This window comes from Alternaria incomplexa (genome assembly GCF_024043165.1).
Source record: "Alternaria incomplexa strain BMP 0042 chromosome Unknown scaffold_7, whole genome shotgun sequence".
Classification (NCBI taxonomy): Eukaryota; Fungi; Ascomycota; class Dothideomycetes; order Pleosporales; family Pleosporaceae; genus Alternaria; species Alternaria incomplexa.
The window spans coordinates 1,613,985-1,633,538 of NW_026249856.1; the positions used below are offsets into that span (position 1 = coordinate 1,613,985).

Here is a 19,554-nt window from a genome sequence, read left to right on the forward strand (position 1 = left end):
CGTACCGTTTCGCAACGGTTTCAATGAAGAAATCGCCAAAATGCACGGATGGAGAGCAGACCGAGTCGCCACCTGGGTCGACTGTTCCATCAAAGAATGCCTCGAAACTAATGCGAAGCGTGACGGCAAGGAATGGCAGGAGGAATACAAAAATACGTGCTTCCCGCGATGGGAACCGAGAGGGTGCAGCACATTGGATGGGGGTCCCAAGCCTGAATACCACTGTCCTCCCGAATACCAAGGGTCATTTGATTGATTGACCAAGGGTCATTTTAACTTGTTTTCAAATGTCGAGGTCTGGTTGGGCAGCCAAAGGCAGTGATAGTAGTGCCCTCACTATGGTGTAGTTTCAGACAACCAAAAGCAGTAATGAGAATCTCGTTTGCATCAATATTGGTCAGTTCAGGATGCCTCAGGAGTAAATTCTGCCTTACAATTATCAGCTCTACGGGGCAGCCAAATATTGAACAAGCAGAACTTCTGAGACCACGTCGTGGTGTTCATGATTGGTGACTGGTGTTATCTGATTTAGTTGATAAATCATTTGTTTCGATAGCAAGGCTATACTGCCTAGTCACCTCCCAACACAAGCAAACTCTGCACATCCACCATACCGTGTCCACGATCGTACAATAGTTTACGCCCACAATGAAGTGGAAACTCCGCAACGACCATGACTGCGATACTCTTTACACCAGCCTTTTTCAGTAGATGTAGCACCGCACAAAGAGTCTCGCCTGTCGACAGTACATCATCCACGACTACGACCGAGTCAGAGCCGATAATCGCGTTTCGCTCTATCTCGATGCGCTTTCCAATCTTTGCTTGGTTAGGAGCTTGGGAAGAGATATACGATGCGTTCTTCATGACCGAAATGGTAGGTGGCGGAAGCTTGCCAGCCTCGCGAATGGGCACCAGAGGCACGTCTACCAGCGATGCTAATGCCGGTGCAAAGACGAGACCGCCTACCTCGCAACATACAATGGCATCGACGTTGGCCCAGCATCCAGTGAAGTGACTTTGTAGTAGTGATGCGCAAAGAGCAAGGCCACCTGGCTGCTGCGAGATTCCGAGTACATGTCGGAACCGGATGCCCGGCTAGGGGAAGTTTGGGATTGAGCGTACCATATCGGCCAGTCGTTGTAGGTCATTATGCAAGAAGGGAAGTATGGAGGCCTCGGCAAACTCTCGTATGGCGCCGTTTCCTGGTGTGTCGTTGACGAAGGTCGGATTTGGACGATGTCGCGGAGCTGCAGAGTCAGTCGTCTTCTCGGTGCGTACCCCCCGAGCAACCCGTGAGGCTTCGCTGGTATCAACATGGACTTCGATCACTCTGCTCGCCGCCACTAGATGAGAGAATGATGCGACAGGTGCCTCATCTCTCATCCCCGTGATGAACAGAACATCGACATCTGCGCTTGCAGCTTCGTGCACAACTTCAAGAAAGTGTTCTTCCGGCAGTCGGGGTCGTTCCTGGACTTGTTTCTCGTAGAAGGCTGTCAGCGCTGGACGGTGTTGCTCCTTGTATGCGCGATCGTCTAGAAGGCGGCGGAAGTCGTTACCAGTCGCGTCGGCGAACTCGCGTTTCGTGACGTCGCTGATGCCTACAGCCTGCGCGCGAAGACCATGCGTTGAAGAAGAAGCGCTACCGTTAAGTTCAGAGAACACGGCGACCCATTCGCCGGCGCAGTAGTCCTTGCCGGCGCCGTGTTCGCCGGTAACAAGAATGATGAGTTTGGGCAACGGGGGCTTCGGCAACGGACAAGCCCACGCCAACACGTTCCGTGGATCCATCAGGCGTTTGAGACGACCGAGGCGCACGGTATTCGGCCCGAACGCCTTCTCCGCCAGCACTGCATCTCGGGGATCAGGTCCAAGGTCCGCTCCGTACGTGCCCCTGCTTAACGGCAGCAAGCTATCGACAACGTCGTACACCCACTGCACCGAAGCATGCGCAACACGACTGCCATCCTCATCCCGAGGCCACACCCCGGTGATGACGCAAGCGAAATCCCAGTCTCGACACCCGAACGCAGTCGCATCGGGTGCGACCTCGCCAGCCTTCCCACCGCCATGCAGCAGATGGAGGTAACAGAACGGCGAAGGACGAGAATCGACCGCTGAGACTAGGCGACGAGCGATTCTCGACCCTCCAATGTCCTTGAGGAATACGCAGCGCTTGAAAGATGACGTCTTACTGTTGCCATGTCCCCCATGCATCTTAGACATGTACATCTCGGCATCGAACGCTTCTACGCCATCCATGATCTTGTTGTCGCTATCAGTTCCCCATATATCGCCTTCGCGCTTTGGCATGATAGTCATAGGTGATGGGTAAGATGCATCGGCAGGGGTGAACGTTGTGATCCCAAGGTTGAGTCCTCCATTCTCAAAATACAGGTATGCGTCGGCGGAACAGAACTCGCTGCATCCTTTCGCGACTTTCTCGTCGAACTCCCAGAGTCTGCGTTTGGCTTCGGCACTGTCGCTCAGAGGGATTACCCAGTTTCGCGTAGAAAACGAGTGAGCGTGATAGGCGCGAAGTGTTACGCTGAGTACGATACCAAAGTTCGTGCCGGCACCTCGCAGTGCCCAAAGGATATCAGTATCATTCTCTGGAAGACGAGCCTCCTTGGGAAGGTGCTCGCTTGGCACCCGGCCGACATAAAAGATCTCTCCGGAAGCCACACTGATGAGTACGGCGCCGACAATGTTGTCGCAGGTGAGCCCGTACAGCCTTGTAAGATGGCCTATACCACCCTGTAGCCAGAGTCCAGCTCCAACACTTGGGCGAGATCCTAGAGGTACAGTGAGGCCCTCAGCGAGAGTCTTGCTGATGATTGTGTCTGTCTTGCATCCAGCCCCAGCGACTACAAGTGAAGTGAAGGCAATGTCTTGGTCCTCTACATCCCCGACCTTTTTGAGTACATGTACGGAGTCGAAAGCACTCATGTCGATTGCCACCACATTAGATCTGTGGCAATGTGCGCTGTGCCCTCCACCGACAACAGTCAGGCCAAGGCCGTGCTTGAGTGCCCACCGGACGCAATCTTACACCTTCTCAATATTATCTGGCCTGACGATAGCGGAGGGGCGTTGTAGACGAGCTTGCTGGTTCTTCACCGGGTTCTCTTCTAGTATCGGACCCACACGCATCTCCAGTTCCTTCACTTTGTCTGCGTGGTGATTGAAAGCCAGCATGACTTCGGGTGCGGAGAATAGAAGGGTTTCGGGATGGCCGTCATCACAGCGGGCAAGATCACGACATAGCTTTCGCCAGTCTGCTAGAACAGCGTTGTCTTCCTCGGTGTCTTGTATGGTAAAGCCAGCGACAAAAGATGCGAATATATCCAGTGCGTCGTCGTTATCTGCTACACCGACGAAACCGGTGGGATAGGAAGCCGAATGGTGGCAGGCCAAGCCGTCGATGTGAAAAATGCCCTCACGACGGAAGACTGCGACGATTCCATCATCGAGGAGCATTTTCAACGCATGCTAGATGAAACGGTCTTGCGGCTTCATACCGTACATGCTGTGACAAAAGAGAACGATGTCGTACTTCTCGATATCGGCACCACTCGGCGGGCCACGGTCCGGATCGAAACGAGTACGATAGATGACAGGATTAGTCTCCAAGCAAGGAAACGGAGCTTTTGAGGTCGTACCCGTCTTCTCGTGGCCCTGAAGCCAGTTTACCAGCTTCGAAGCAAACAAGACGTTGGGCTCAAAAGCGTTATACTTCCCAATCCTCTTTCGCAGGCTTCTATGTAAATGCCCGAGAATGCTCTTGGGGCCCGGACCAATCTCCAGAACTGAGATCAACTTGTCTAATTGGTGTGCAGGAGCTAGGAGGTAGGATAGTTCTGGGATGATGAAGTCGTGGTAGATCGCCCAACTGGGTCCTTGGACGAAGGCTTCGAAGCCCGCTGCATATTGTTCGTCGGTCAAGGGCTCCCTGGAAGAGGTGAGGGAAGGTTGGATGTTGGCGCTTCGCACTAAGGCTTTCTTGAGATAGTCGAGCGTGGCCATGATAGCTGGCGGCGACGCACGAGTACGCTGAGAATCTTTGCAATGACAGTATTGATACGAGCTTGAGCTGAGTTGGAATGAGCCTGCTACTCGACCAGCCGGGGAGCGAATGGGCTTTGTGCGAACTGCATTGTTTGTGACCACGGTGGTCGCAGCGGCAATACACACGTCTGCTCTGCCTTGATGCACATATCTGCCCGTCGGAGGTATGCGGCACGGCAATGCACGTTTGCTATACGCGGAAAGCTGCTTGATTACCTTGGATACTGTAACACGTGTGAATCGGACGTATTGCTGCATTTTGTTGTTCGATACCCGATAGAATGAGGTGAACGTGTCTCTCGCAAGGAATCTCACAGTTTGCGATCTATCCAATTTTGCGCTCTTAGAGTTACATAGAACGATCAGCAAATGTTTCCACTTGAAGAGTGCCGAGCCCACCAACAACGTTGCGCTCAAGATCTCGAGATGTACAAACCGCATGATCGTGCAATTTGCCGTGTAACATGCGTTGTGCTACGAATTCGGAATTGTTCGAGCTATTGCACAACCCAAATCCAAAGACTGCTGTTCGGTTTTAGCAGCGATGAAGACTGATCGCGAGAGCTCTCTTAGCCCTCCATCATAGGCAAAAATGCTCCACAACTTTCAGCACACACTAACAGCATCGTGATCAGCATCTCTTAGAGACAAGGAGTCCAAAAAAAAAAGAGGGGGCGGCTTCGAAGGTGTGATACACCAAAGGTTTTAGATCCAAAGGATCTATTCCAAAGCTTTGACCAAAGGGCCAATACCAAAGAGGTAGGTGTTAAAGGGGGGGCATACCAAAGGTTCAACCCTTAAGCCCTCAACACCAAACCGGTAACACCAAATTTGACCTCGAAAGATCAACTCCAAAATATTTGTACACCGAAGTGACAACACCAAAGCGTCTGCAGACTGATTCATCGGAGGTTTGAACTCCGGACCTTCAGTGTACTAACAGGCTTTTGAGGGCCTTTGTTAGACTGACGTGATAACCAACTACACCAACGAACCGTTATTGATGAAAGACGGCAAAAATAGTTGCAAATTGTCAGCCACCGTTTTACCTCCTGGAGACGAGCTCAGCCCCTTCGTAGCAAGCCGTACATACGCTGGCGATACGATAGAGAAATTTCTGTGGTGCGGGGCAAGAAGCTGAACCAGTTTTCTTCCGTCGTGGGTCGAAGTGGTTCGCCCCACCAAAGGCTACCATGGTGTGATAGAATGGAGTATAGTCGTAATAGATTCGTTTGACATACGATCGGGTATGCAAACATGTGTGACTAGTCCGAGTATGTTTGTGTTGTTCATCGCGAACCATCAACGAGTTGCCCGACCGAAGTTTGAGCGTTGGGTCTCTGAGGATACCGCTGGACTCACATCCGTAACTACACGCTTGCTTCTGCTTCGAGCTGAAGAGAGCTTACTTGTTCGGAGCGAGTGCTGTCGAGACAGAAATTCGCGTTTGTGGAGGAATCTGCTGCCGCACCAAGAATGCCATTGTTGCCGCAGACTTTTTTGCGCGACTTGACGCTAACAAGATCAATTACCAAGCTCAGTGACGGCTTGGGGGCGGGTAGCTGCCAGCTAGCAAACAGACAGGCGGGCAGTCTGCATCGCGCGACGCGGCTGGAAGCTACCGCTCGGGCGGAAGCTGTAACGTGGCTTGGTACAGCTGGGCGACCAACGGCTTCCGCTGACCGCGCATCGAGCGAGCGTAGTCGACGTAGTGTTGGCTGTTTCGCGCCGGTGGTCGCGATAACAGATCGAACAAGATATGGGGTACTCTGCGCGTGGTGTTGAGTATGTGTGTAGTTGTCGGGGCTGTAGCTGTTCTGGACGCGTCCATGCGTGCCCAGGAGATCGCGGAGCGGGATTAACAACGCCGAAGGTAACACCCCTCCGTGCCCCTACGTCTTCCTCATCGTTCACTCTTCACCATGAGTCCAGTCTTCATGCCGCTGAAGAAGCCAAGCTGCGCGTGAGATTACAGCCAAGGACAAATCGATCGACTCCAGCGCATCTAGGCTGTGGGCTGCAGCACAGTCCCGCTCGAGCAAGCACACGTCAGCTGCACGCGCGCGCCGTTCCTCACGACAAGTACCATGACAAGCACCGTTCCAAGACTGACGCTGTGCGTCCTGCATGAGTCTGGAGACGATGCGAATCCAGCGACGTCCCCGCCGGCCAAGACATCGATTTGTCGCACCTCCGTAGGAGTTCCAGCCACGGGGTAGCGCACTAAGGCCGATCTGGAAACCACAGCCTAAAAGCAGACCACATCTCAAACCTCACATCGCATCTCTAAGGCTGCGACCCTGGCACTTGGCTCCGCTCAGGTATCTACAACTCCACTTGTTCAAGACGCCAAGTGTTGCGATCAAGGCTTGCCCCTTCCAAGCTCATCGCCGAGCCCTGTCAGTCTGGCCCCTTTGCCCCAGACGAACGCTGTGGAGGAGGTCTGCCTAAGGGTCGCATCTTGCTCGTGCGCGCCTGAAAATCCGGCGATCGATGCTCATTGAGGTAGACAACCCCTCGATTCGCCCCTTCGGCCACCTCCTGTATACCGCCGCTACTTGGCAAGTCAGCCTGAACGAGAAGCTATAGGCTTGGTGCTCTAAGCATTACCCAGTTTCCTTCTACCACTGTCAAGGCTTTAGATTTGGGCTTGGCCAGACTTCAAGCAGTCGAAAGGACTTGTGGTACGCGTCAGTGTTCAGAAGATCAGTACTCCAAGACCCATTATTGGGCCCCAGTGTGACAAGTGCATCGTTCACTCAACATGGAGTCGACCTTATGTGCCTCAGGCAGATCGCTCTCTCCACGTGCACTCGAAGAGGAACTCATCCATGACCACGTTGAGGCCTGGACTAATCACGCGGCTCAGGATCGTGGTCACTGACCCACTTGCAGTACCAGAACCATGCATTAGCCCCGGTAACTAAGGACGCTCCCCAGGCTTATCCGACCTTGGCTCCGCATCACAAAAGTTTTGACCCAACATCAAACAGCGGGAGAAGCTTGGCATGGCCATCGAAGGCAAAAGCTCTGCCATGGTATGCTTGCCGCTACTTGGCGTAGCCTCAAGAAAGTTTCATGCCTTGACAGTTATGGTTAATTCATCTTGGCAGGTAACGACGGTGGGCCTGCGATACCACGACTATGGAGACTATGGAGACTCAGTGGTTTGCGTATAAGAAGCCAGTAAACCCACTTCTTCTATTCTCCAGTCCGGTCACTCACTTCATTTCACTACCAACTAGTATTCACTTCTGTCGCCGGGCGACTTCTATCACTTAGTACATTTTTTGATCATCTAATCGTTCATCGAACCTCAATCATCCACAACTACTTTACCACCTAATCGAAAGATCCAACCACCCAACCGACAACATGCTTCCTCAACACGTTCTCTTCGCGCTCGTCGCCACCGTCGCTGCCGTCCCCCTTAACATCAACTTGGGTGCCTACTCGCCTGCCCTGGTAGTCGGTGATGGAGAGATCTCGCTAGGATCCACAGAATCAGCTTCAGAGTTGATGTCTACGCTCGCTTCGGGAGCCGCAGCCAACGCCGGTGGGGAGGGCGCAGCACAAGGTCAGCAAGAACAACCGGCCGCCGAACAGCCCGCAGCTGAAGGCGAGCAAGCTCAAGAACAACCAGCTGAAGGAGAAGCAGCTAAACGATCCAACCTTCGCCGCGCCGTCAACGACATCATCAGCAAGCGTGCTCCCGTCGAGCCCAAGATGGCAGCCGTCGAGGAGGCCATGCAATGGATCAAGCGCGACCTCGCTGGCTTCAACGCTGCTCTCGGCTACGCCAAGGAGGCCCAGAAGGACATGCCCAAGGTCGAGATGGGCACTGAGAACGCCGGTGTCGGTCTTCTCGTCAACCCCGGTGTCAACGTTCCCAAGGACTCTGCCGCCGCTGGCGCCCCTGCTGAGAAGCGCAAGCGCGACGAGGTCGTCGAGGAGGAGGACGCACCCAAGATGACTTTGGTCGCCATCACCGAAGTTTGAGCAACATACCCGACTTTGCATTTCAGCTAGCACATTCTTCTTCCAAAAGACATCACGCGCCATGGGAGGAGAGGTTATACACGACAGTCATGTCACAAGCTCGATCTTGTATGTTCCGAGCGCGAGTTTTCTTTTCAGCAAGCATCAGCAGGATCACGCATACTGCGGACCGGAAGATGAGGAGTTTTGGATAACGGTATTGATGGATGGATGGACGAACAAGGCAATGGAAGATGACATAAAACGTCGCAAGATTTCAATAAAGTACTATTTGATCAGAATCCGCTCCAACATGAAGATGCATTTCTGTGGATTTGGTATGTTGCCTTCTGCTAACATAACAGCATCCCATTTTCTGCGACTCGCATGGCTGCTATTCCACTGCTTCTGACGCAGTAACTCGCATTCCACCGTTCCACAACTCATACCACTGCCACCCATTGACATTCCAAGGTTGCATCCGCATCTCCCGTCTTGAACGTTTGACTCTCGTCGCCATCAGGAATCCACAAAGAATACCGACGTCTGTAGTCTCAAGTCGCATTAAAGTCTCAGTAACGTAACTTACAGCTCTTGGCAACGCCGCGGGTTCAGGGTCCAGGGTCCCGGGTGCGGAGCGTGAAACATTCCCCTGTCGCGTGGTCTGTGCGGTCGGAATGGCCTGGCGAGGCTGGCGGCGGGCTGGAGGAAAACTTCGCTTTTCTCAATGCTGAACTGATGAATTGAATCCTTCGGCTTTTGGAGGTCATAAATTTCAATTATGTGGTGACGCGGCTGCCCAGTGCAGTCTTCATAAGGTTGTTGGCCTAAATCATGTGGAAGTCGCAACGCAAACCGTTTGGCATAGACATTCGGAATTGTTCGCCGAGGCAATGAGAAGAGCGGAATCAGTAATCAGATGTGTGCGATGCATAGCACGGAATGCCTTGGTCTTGGTTGCGTTTCCGCCCTTTCTAAGCCTTTTTCTGGGTGCCATTTGAACGACCAGAGACACTCTACAGAACATAGTAGTCGCTCGAAAGCAATTAATGTAATCATGCCTAAGTTCCCCAAGTGGACTATCAACACACGTGTCTACCGCTTCCAGAATCGCCAACTCTTCGCTTTCTCCCTCTTCTCAGCACTACCGATGACGTTACCAACAACCTTCTGATCCATCTGATCCAACTTGTAGTTCTTGAGACAAAACGTCAACGGCACGATAGGCGCTGCGCAGCAAAGAGCTCCAATGAGTAGGTACCGCATCGTCTCTTGATACGCCCGATTGATAGCAATACGGACGGGGGATCCAGCAGGGTAGGTAGCGTAATCTGCTGCGACTAAGAGGCTACCGTAGATGGTCGAATAATCTGCCAAGTTCTCCGCGGGCAGGTACTGCTGCAGTTTGGCGGGGATGTAGGTCGACCATATGGCACCTGAGATGGCTGATCCTACTGCCCCACCGACTTCCAAGATGGTTAGCCAGACTGTTGTGGCGGCTGCGACTTGTTGATGGGAGGCTGATGCTTGGACAGCGAGTTGGACAGGGACGTTCAGGAAGCCTCCACCTATTCCAATGGCGATTTGGGTGCCGACGAGGGTACCAGTAGAAGCGTCCTCGGTCCGGTATGCCAACATAAGACCCATGCCCATTAGGTAGATGGCTGCGCCCAAGGTTGTGTAGTACTTGTAGTGCGCTGTGTACTTGATGAGAAGTGATACTACAATTGATGAGACGGTCGAAGCGAAGGTGAAGGTTCGTGTGATGTATCCGGCTGTGGAAGGAGATTGGCCCTGGACAATCTGGAGGTAAGAGCTGAAGTATGGGAAGACCGACATGTAAAATGCCACTGTTTCATCCGTTAGCATCGAGCCATAGTATTGTTTGCATGATGCTTACTGAAGTAGAAAAATGCGATCAAGACACCGGCGATGATCGTTCTTTCTTTGAAGAGGTTTGGTGGGAAGAATGCCTTTGGTGCTAACTTTTTGCTCGTCTCCCACAGTGGGAACGCAAGAAGCAGTACGCCGCCGATGACTAGCATGGCGATCATACTTCCATTACTCCACCCACCACTTGCGCCTGGAGCCAGTGTAAGTGGCAGCAAAATGAGTGCTATGGCTGCCGCGAACAATAACAGGCCAGATCCGTCTATGTCGATCCAAATGTTCTTCAGGACCTGGAGTGTGTTGTGCCCGTGGAATGGACTAGGGACATCAAAACCCAATCTCTTTGCACGTCGCTGGTTCATAAAGAGACTAACAGCCAGTGGGATAAAGCAAACCGGAAGAATGATAGCCCAGATACCATATCCCCATCTCCAGGTAGTATTGTTCAGGATCGCTTCTCCTACTTCTGCTCCAGCAAATGTAGTCCAGAGAAAGGGCACGTCGAACAAGGTGGAGAAAAGAGCGCGATTTAGTAGATCCGTAGTATCAGCGACGAAGATCTGTTGCAAAACACCCAGACCGTTGAAACCGGCGGCCCAGAAGATCTGCGCTCCGGCGAAAGTTTGTACATTGTTGGATCCAGCCTGCATACAATACCCGATCGTGTAGAGGAAGATGGTGATGGTAAACGATTCAAGACGTCCAAAGACATCGGCAATCTTTCCCATTGGCGGTTTGATGACCGCTGGAGATAGTTAGTCGCTGTGCTGAGTATGGCGGAACGAGGAACGTACCGGCTACGACACCCTGCACTACATAGATTGTGGAGACGAGTGAATGCAGAGCAAAGGCACTCGTGGCATATGGCGTTAAGAGACTAGTGACCTGGATCTCGAGGGATGTAACATTGGCGATAAGTAAAAGTCTGGACTGGAGTTAGTCTAGAGAAACCTTTCTAATTAAAAGCGATCGTGATGACGTACGTGACGTAGGCGACGATGAGCGAAGTCTTCGTCCACGCCTTGCTCACAGCTTCAATGCGCTTCACACCAGCCTGAGCTGAGTGCTCGCTCGAAGTATCATCGCTTGGCGAGCGCTCGCGGTTGTAGTCGATATCCTTGCCGAAGTTGCCGCGATCAGTCTCGTTGTGAACAACATCGGTCGGGCTTGTCGCCTCTCCAGGCCTCAATGAATGGCGCATGACCGATTCCAATTCCGTAGGAGAATGTCGAAGTTGCAGTATGCGAGATGCATCCAAGATAACGGCACGGCGGAGGGAACTACTTTATCTGATCGGCCCTGCGTCGCAACATTGCTGATGCGCGCAGGCGGCTGGGCTGCCGTGTCGTGCTATTGGTACACTTATTCCTCGCCAAGTGCAGTGGTGGCATGGCGAGAGGCACACACCCACGCGACAGTACCACGAGGAAGTCCGCGGGTCTGTGCAATGACACCATGGCTTGCCCGAGGACCACATGCTTGGGTTTAATAGCCTGCTACTAGCGATAAGGCAGATCTAATCTGATCCGTTCCGGGCGTTGGATGCTTCTTGGCGTGGAATTGTGGTGTCTTGGAGTTCCCGTGTTACGTCAATGCTGAACCGCGAACAAATTTTCTGCTTGGGGTGGCCTGAATAAGTCGATGCTGGCGGTCGGTCACGCCGATGCGCTCACCTCATAAACTTTTCGGCACTGCTACGTCGTTCACACTGCAGCTGTCAGCGCCGAATGGGGTTTCGTCGCGATCTCAGCGCAGTGCAACGCCGCACGAGGCTAACTGGATACGAATCATGTCTCTTTCCGATGACACCTTCCTTTGCGGATGCTGCCAGCACAGAGATGAGACTTGTGTTAGTCAAAATGAAGTTGCGCTGACGATTGTGGGATGGATGTTGAGGAGGCTGGGATGAAGCCTGCTGCAAATCCCGACGCGTGCACGTGGCGCGACTTACAGAGCGCGTCTAGCTTTGCGAGAACGATCTCAACGGGTGCATGCCGCGGCGCAAAACCCTTCACATCAGCAGACGAAAGAAATAATTACGAGCATCAAAGTATGAGCGGGAGTAACGAACAGTTATGGATCAACCTGCTTCACCCAGGCCAACCGAGCGACCACCGCATCTGCAACAAGCTCACTACGGCTCGACCTCGGATTTCTCCCTCAACCCCTCTTCACTCCCGTCCCTCATAGCCTCACTCCCGCGAATCGCCTCGCCATTCTCTTCGTGCCTCACACTAGCACTGTCATCAGCCGTCCCTCCGTTAGTCTCTTTCCTAAGCGCCAACTCCGGGTTTGCGGATTCGAGCTTAACCCTCATATCTCCGCTCATCTCTTCCAGGCTGGGAACGACCCATTTTGCGCTTTCCCATGGCTTGACGCCCATCAGGTACATGGTATCAATTTCCTCGAGTGTGCGCCCTTTGCCTTCGATGACGAAGAAGTATACGATGAGACCACCTAGGATGTTTGTCCCGGCGAAGACGTAGCCATAGCGGAAATCTATGGCACCAGTGATGAAGGGCGTGAAGAATGCGAGAAGGAAGTTCCACAGCCAGTTCGATGCCGTTGATAGAGCCATGGCTTTCGCGCGATAGCGGCTGGGGTATAACTCTCCGCAGATTGTCCAGCTAGACGTTGTCAGTTTGACGTAGCATACTGGGAATCGGCGCGAAACTCACATCATTGGACCCCACGTTGTCGCAAAACCGAAGATGAAGAAACAAGCAAAGCAAATCATTGCCGTGGCTGCGCTTTCGGTGTTCTCTGGATTGTCGCGATCAAGGGCGAAGTGACCGACAGAAGCGAAAATGAGGAAGCAGATGAACATCCAGCATGAGCCGGCAATGAGCGACTTGCGACGACCGTAGTGCTCGACAATATAGAGGCCGTAGAAGGTGACGCCGAAGTTGATACCGTTCTACAGAAGGTCAACACTGTTATGGGTCGCCTTACGGAAGAAGAATGCTTACCAAGATCATCTGCGTAACGAACGAGTTCTTGATACCAGTGCCGGCAAAGACTACGGTACCGTAGTAGAAGCTTTGCGATGTCAGCATGTGCTCACTGGGGGTGATCAGCTGCTTACAAGTAGTTGGCGCCTGTCAACTGTTGAAACATCTGCAAGCCCATGCCAATTGCCAACCTGTATGCCATCTTCGGCGCCATCCACATACCCAACCATTCTTGTATGGGTCCGTTGGTAAGCTTGCTTTCGGCTTCGAGCTTGACCCTCATCTCCTCAAGCTCTAGCTGAATGCTCTGATGGTTGGTTGGTACCCCATATACTTTCGACATGGTTGCGGTGGCCTGGTCAATCTTACCATGACGGTAGTTGAACCGAGGTGTTTCGGAAAAGCCCAAGATACCTACCGCGAGGATAGCGGCAGGTACGAAGGAGAGACCGAGGGTGATCTGCCAGGATGCGGCTTTACCGGATTGGTGGCGTTCCGCAGCGTAATTGAAGACTGCGGCCAGGAAGATTCCGAATGTGATGAAGAGTTGGTAGGTGGAAATCAAGGCTCCGCGGATATGTCGAGGTGCTGTCTCCGCCTGTATCTGTCAGTGATGGACATTTGCTGTTTGTGTGAGGATCGTACTTGGTACATGGGTACGAGTAGGCTGAGTGCACCAACACCGAGACCGGCAACGAACCTGCCCATCATGACCTGATACCACTCATCTGTGGCAGCAATCTGGACAATGATGCCCACAGAGAAGATACCACACCACCATATGATGCTCATCTTCCGCCCAATCTTGTCTGCGATTGGTGCCGCAATCAAAGCACCAAACAATGTACCAATAGACAGTAGACCTACGATGAGTCCAGATCGTACGTTGGAGAAGTATGGCGTGCCATCTGCATGTCTCTGACCGAAGCGTCGAAGGAAGTCGACCATACCAAGGAACCCAGAGATCTGACCAGTGTCATAGCTAGAAGATTAAGCAGGAGCGAAGGTGATTTTGTTGGACGCTGCTCACCCGAAGACAAATCCTCCCATTGACACCAACATACCCATCCAGAAACTCTTCCATGTCAACCTCGGAAGTGGGGTATTATCGTAGCCAGCATGTTCGCCGACATTTTGCGATGTCTGCTCAACGGAGCTTTTGCGTCGCCAGTCTCTGACAGGGTTTGGTAACTTCATCTTGATCTTGTCCATCGTCGAGATGCGTTTTCATCAACAGAGTGAGGCAGGAATGCTGAGATAGTAAGCATTCTGAGGTAACACAACCTCTCTTATAAAATCGACTCATATTCGGCAACGGAACCTTGAGCTTCCATGCTGACGGAACCCCATTTGCCCCATGGGCACGAGATCATGCAGAGACTGACCAAAGATCGAAAGATCTTGGAGAGAACTGTGGGGCGGATCAGGGCGGATGAGAGTAATCCTCGCGGTTCGGTCGAGGACGTATCACGAGACTGATGACCGTTTGGTGGGATTCAATCTGGAGCCAGCAACACTTCCAATGTGACCAATAGTGCGTCGTAATTGATTGATGTCTCTTCGCTGATAGATACAAGTAGTGCTTAAGCACTGGAGCATGAGGTAGTGTTAAGCGAGAGCTCTGCGTGAAAGACGCTCAACTTCGTTCATTGCGCAATCTGACCATCCGAAATACTTGAGTCATGGCGTTCGACGTCATTCCTCGTTGGAAACAAGCATGAGTGCTGCTGAGCTTACTTCTGGAAGCATTCTGCTGTTCCAGAAACGCTTAGTGAGATACATCCTGGTATTCCGCTGGGTTCCGCGGCGGGTGGCAAAGGGTCGTACTGAAGACCTATCAGTTGTGAGTACCTCGGGCTCACGTAACATCTGTGGGCAGCGCTTTCTGGGGTTTGAGGAGGGGTGACTTGGGTTACTTGTTGGTTCGTGGGCGCGCGGGTGGTCAGTGAAACGGTCTTCTCCGATGAAATCTGGTAAAGGAACCGTCTCCGAGCTGTGCGAGCGGTATGTTGTTGAAGTTCTCTTGAGATCCATTCTCTCGTCTAGTCCATGCGATTGAGCCGACGGTAACTTCCGGATGGAGGGAAAGAGGATGCCTCTCGGTCTCTTTTGCCCGCCGAGTGTACCAGTCTGTTGCGCATTTCGTTCGCTTCGTCCGACACATGCCTAGACGCGATCGCAGTCAGTCTACCCAATATGAGAGTATCCACTATGTGCATGTGGTGATGTTGCTGCATGAATTTGCAAGTTCAGCACTCGTGGGGTAGGTGCAGTTCACCTGGGCAGGGTCCAGTAACCGCTGAGAGATGAGCACGAGCCATCACCCGTCCAACACAAAACGCCTTGAACGATGGAGAGCACGGTCGTTCGTAGTCCGATCAAAGCCGAGACTGATGTTTGGTATTCGAATTTTGAGTGCGACAAATGTGCCCAGAAACGCCACAACACCTGCTATGCATACATAAGTCGCAATCCTATGCCTTGTTCTGCGCCTTCTGCCACTTGGCGACCCTCTTCTTGATGTCCGCAGCGGTCTGCTGCATGGGGTTGAGCTTCCGGTCTCTCGCCATCTTTCCGTAGTCCTCCCCGTACTTGTTTACTAATCGCTCTACCCACTCCTGCTCCCTTTGGCTCTGTCCGCGGGGTGCCTTCCTCGCGCCGTTCATGGCTGCCTCTTCAAGTTCCCGGATGACTGGGTTCTCGGCCTCTTCAGGTCGCTCTGGTACCATAGAGAAGCCGTTCCACTCCATCTCCTCGTTGTCATCTTCGATCTCATTGAGGGGGTCGTTCAGCGGGTTGTCCTTCTTGTCGAGTGTGCCTGTTACGTTGAGGATAGCGCCTGTCTCGGGATCGCGCTCGACTTCGATCTCCTCGATTGCGATGTTCTCGGGCTTCTTGGCTTTTGAAACGATGTTGAGGGCGTCTGCTGTGCTGTTGGCGACGGTGTCGGCGCGCGAAGATTTCTCATCGTTGAGGCCGAGAAGGGCAATCGTCTTCTCTGTGCCACCGGTTGCGTGATTGAGGCGCGCTGTCAGACCGAGACGGCGGTAATTTTGCGATAATGTCTCTTTTTGGTTCCTGCGATTGTGTCAGTCTGATCGGTAACGCAGAGGCAAGCACATTGTGTCGTACCAGTGCTTCGCTATGATGGGGTTTTGCAGAATCTTCTTCTTGGAGGGTCCATTCTTGCGCTTCTTGGGAATGGACGACCGGTTCTTCTTCTTCTGGAGTTCGCGACCCATTTTGTATTGTTGTGGAGGATTGCGAGAGTATCAGTGTATTGTCTCTGGTGTTGCAGAGGCGCCGGTCGCAACTTCCAAAAGTTTTGGCGAACTTTCCGTTAGCGTTATCGATAGCGGGCGGGCTAGGTACCCACGAGCAGGCCAGTTTCCATGATGACAGACCCCTGAAGCATCAACCCCACGACCCAATATCAGGGTCTGTATATTGCATCCGACCAATTCACGCGTCATTATGGTGTCACGGCGCAACCGGACCTTGCTGTCCTTGGCAATCTTCCTCGGGGTGCTGGGATGGAACGTGGCAGCTGCAGCCGTCAAGGGCGAGACCGGCGTGCCAGTAGGCAACCTGAGCGCCCATGAGATCGAAGAGCAATTGCAGGTACGCCTTTTACTCGTCAACCTCACTAATCCTCTTTTGCCATCCTCTCGATCGTATAGAGGATAGTGCATTCTTTTGACATTGGATATCGTCCGAGATACCCTGATGTCGCGTGCTCATGGCGGTACTGACACCAGCTAGGAGTGTCCTCTTGTGCAGGCTCTCAACCAGCACAAGGCAGCCTCGAACCCGACTACGTCCTCCCTCACCTCCCAGATCTTTGCCTTCCTGTTCCCTGGCAGCCCTGCAGTCAATGCCCTGCTAGCGACGCTCTACATCTCGGGCCCACCAAACTTCCTCCTCGCACTATGCCCGCCCAACATCGACCCCTCCTCGCTCTCCGTCATGGTCGCATTCGCTGTAGGCGGCCTGTTGGGTGATACTCTCTTCCACCTGCTCCCTGAGATCTTCTTGGGCGAGGAAGAGCACGACTCGGTCAAGTTCGTCATGGTCGAACCCAACAAGAACCTGTTGCTGGGCGTAGCTATCATGGTCGGCTTCATCACCTTCGTGGCCATGGACAAGGGACTTCGAATTGCGACGGGAGGCCGGGGCGGACACGACCACTCGCATGGGCACTCGCACGACAAAGTTGAGGCTTCCGCGAAGACAACAGGCGTCGACGTCGGCAGCTCCAAAGATGGTGTGCGCTCCAGGAAATCTGGCACAAATGGCACATCGTCTGTCGTAGAGACAGCAGAGAAAGAGATCAACGCCAGTGTCAAGCTTGGTGGTTACCTCAACCTCATTGCAGACTTCACCCACAACATCACCGACGGTCTGGCGCTCAGCTCCTCATTCTACGCCTCGCCTACGATTGGTGCTACTACGACTGTGGCTGTCTTCTTCCATGAGATCCCTCACGAGGTCGGCGACTTCGCTCTCCTCATACAGTCTGGCTTCAGCAAGCGAGCCGCTATGGGGGCTCAATTCGTTACCGCTGTCGGCGCTTTCTTAGGAACTTGCATTGGCATTGCTGTCCAAGAATTTGGAGGCAGCTCCGCCTCTGCTGACATCCAAGGTCCTGGTATTATGGGCACTAGTCTGCAGTGGGGTGACATGCTACTACCATTTACTGCTGGTACTTTCCTCTATGTTGGCACTGTTGCTGTAATTCCTGAACTCCTCGAGACCGGTCCGAACAAAGGCCAAGAGCTCAGGAAGACTCTGATGCAATTCGCCGCCATGTTCACTGGCGCCGGTATCATGCTGTAGTAAGTTTCGCCATCCCTTATTGTGGTTTAATGCTGACTTCCGTAGCATTTCATGGAATTAGATTCTCTCACGAGTAGGTAGCTTGGCGGCCGCTCCGAGAATTTCTGTTCTCAGAATGCCGTAGCTTCCACCATTGTGTATTAGACGATCTGCGAGGTTGGCATGCATGGCGCAATTTCAAACCGATAGAGCTTAGAATTTGACCTCGACAGCGCACGGCGGGCATAAGCCGGCGCCGATCAAACTCGTATCTTGTAAATGCGCCAGAGTTGCCAACGTACAATCCCAATGGCGCCTTTCAGTCTGGCAAACTTCCCCTTCTGGGCGCATCGTGAGATCAGCATTGCTCTTCAGTACACCAACTCTTTTGCGAACTCATCCTAACGTCGCTTGCTCTCTTCGGTCTTTTTCACAAATACTGGGTCCAGGCCTTGCTCATAACTCATATTCCGGCGCATTATCAACGACTCATTGGAAACGAATTCTACCACCACGTAGGTTTGGCACACATGTATCAAATTCTACTCACCATCACTATGGCGCATTTAGAGTACTTCTCGCAAAAGGTAGCTGGAATCGGCTGCTTACACAGAAGGCCCGTGTGTGTTCTCTCCAAGATTGTAGTGCTGACGGGCTACGTATCCAGCTCCGAACATTGCACGGCTGAACACGCCCAGGGCCCAAACTTCCCCGGATTACGGGCTTGTCCCCCCAAAGGTTATTCCCACTATGCCAGGATCAAGACCGCCGCAGCGGTCGTGGCTGTGCGTTGTGAGATATGGCTTCCGCCCAAGACTGATCAGTGCACAGTTTCAGCTCGCGCTTATCTTGCATAACCACACCAGGCAGTCAGCTGCACGTTCATTTGGGGGTGTTCGTCGTGCGATTAGGCGTAGTTGTGCTTGCACGAACGACTCTCGATTGGCTAGCTGATTCATCTTCTGCACAATTGGGGTAAGGCGTGCAACGAGTGATCTTGGAGCATACCAGTTTGGTCACTAAGCCACACTTGCACACTAGCGTTGCCGCCTTACCGTCTTGACGAGCGCGAAGTGGCTGCCGAGTAACCGCCGCCTCTGTCATACATATGGGCCGCATGGTTGTCATGCCGCTGTCAGACTTATAATGTGCTAGATCCCACATTTCTCCTTGACCGACTTCTCGTTCTCAGTGTTTGGGGTGTTGGTACTACGACGACTTGCGAATCGCGACTATACTTGTGTACAAAAGGCACAGGCATCCGGCCTCCACTTGAGATCTATCTATCAGACTTCACGACGTGATGAAAGAGTTGGCGTGCGACAAGAAGATCTTTTCGCAGAACGAAATGCACACGACTATCCGACCCCAATGCAGATATACGCCACGATACCGAGCGATCCTACCCACACTCCTGATCCTGCTATGCATACCGATCTTCTTCTACCAACTAGTACCGAAATATACACACGCCACCGAGGACTTCATATCATCTCTCACGAACACGCTTCGCCCACAATCGACGAGTACCTTTTGCACAAAAGAAGTCGGAACGCCGCACTGCTGTGCCGTATACCTCGCCGCCGCACCCTGCCTGGACGAATGCAGGAAACAACACATGGACCGCGAAACTCTCTCTGTGACAGCACAATATGAAAGTTGCGCAGACGAATGCTTGGTCGAATACCAAGAGACATGCAAGAAGGCGCAACATCCACAAACATCCCTCAAATCGTCACAACATGAATGAGCTATCCACATCAACAAAATACAAACAATTATTTACATGAGAACCTCCATCGCCCTGTACAACGACACAAACATCACACCCCGCATGCATGCTCCAAAG

At 52.7% G+C, this 19,554-nt stretch overlaps 7 protein-coding genes and 1 non-coding gene across 8 annotated transcripts; 2 read left to right on the forward strand and 6 right to left on the reverse strand.

The window, feature by feature from the left end:
* Positions 1–1,098: 1,098 nt before the first annotated feature.
* On the reverse strand, positions 1,099–2,952 carry J4E90_005753 (uncharacterized protein; the record flags this gene model as incomplete). Its single annotated transcript, XM_051435306.1, has 2 exons — positions 1,099–2,870; positions 2,949–2,952. 2 exons carry the CDS (start codon positions 2,950–2,952, stop codon positions 1,099–1,101), a joined length of 1,776 nt encoding a protein of 591 aa, XP_051291330.1.
* A 99-nt stretch (positions 2,953–3,051) lies between these two features.
* Positions 3,052–3,531, reverse strand: J4E90_005754 (uncharacterized protein; the record flags this gene model as incomplete). The annotated part of the gene is made up of 2 exons (XM_051435307.1): positions 3,052–3,455; positions 3,525–3,531. The coding sequence occupies 2 exons, from the start codon at positions 3,529–3,531 to the stop codon at positions 3,052–3,054; spliced, it is 411 nt and encodes a 136-aa protein (XP_051291331.1).
* A 1,438-nt stretch (positions 3,532–4,969) lies between these two features.
* Positions 4,970–5,067, reverse strand: J4E90_005755. Its single transcript has one exon. It is a non-coding gene; the product is annotated as a tRNA-Val (tRNA).
* A 2,379-nt stretch (positions 5,068–7,446) lies between these two features.
* Positions 7,447–8,070, forward strand: J4E90_005756 (uncharacterized protein; the record flags this gene model as incomplete). The annotated part of the gene is made up of 1 exon (XM_051435308.1): positions 7,447–8,070. One exon carries the CDS (start codon positions 7,447–7,449, stop codon positions 8,068–8,070), a length of 624 nt encoding a protein of 207 aa, XP_051291332.1.
* A 1,074-nt stretch (positions 8,071–9,144) lies between these two features.
* Positions 9,145–11,140, reverse strand: J4E90_005757 (uncharacterized protein; the record flags this gene model as incomplete). Its single annotated transcript, XM_051435309.1, has 4 exons — positions 9,145–9,899; positions 9,950–10,684; positions 10,734–10,864; positions 10,923–11,140. 4 exons carry the CDS (start codon positions 11,138–11,140, stop codon positions 9,145–9,147), a joined length of 1,839 nt encoding a protein of 612 aa, XP_051291333.1.
* Positions 11,141–12,073: 933 nt separating this feature from the next.
* J4E90_005758 (uncharacterized protein) lies at positions 12,074–13,544 on the reverse strand (the record flags this gene model as incomplete). The annotated part of the gene is made up of 5 exons (XM_051435310.1): positions 12,074–12,566; positions 12,618–12,856; positions 12,909–12,978; positions 13,025–13,488; positions 13,536–13,544. 5 exons carry the CDS (start codon positions 13,542–13,544, stop codon positions 12,074–12,076), a joined length of 1,275 nt encoding a protein of 424 aa, XP_051291334.1.
* A 1,820-nt stretch (positions 13,545–15,364) lies between these two features.
* NOP16 (Nucleolar protein 16) lies at positions 15,365–16,132 on the reverse strand (the record flags this gene model as incomplete). Its single annotated transcript, XM_051435311.1, has 2 exons — positions 15,365–15,968; positions 16,011–16,132. 2 exons carry the CDS (start codon positions 16,130–16,132, stop codon positions 15,365–15,367), a joined length of 726 nt encoding a protein of 241 aa, XP_051291335.1.
* A 232-nt stretch (positions 16,133–16,364) lies between these two features.
* Positions 16,365–17,726, forward strand: J4E90_005760 (uncharacterized protein; the record flags this gene model as incomplete). The annotated part of the gene is made up of 2 exons (XM_051435312.1): positions 16,365–16,511; positions 16,653–17,726. The coding sequence occupies 2 exons, from the start codon at positions 16,365–16,367 to the stop codon at positions 17,724–17,726; spliced, it is 1,221 nt and encodes a 406-aa protein (XP_051291336.1).
* Positions 17,727–19,554: the final 1,828 nt, after the last annotated feature.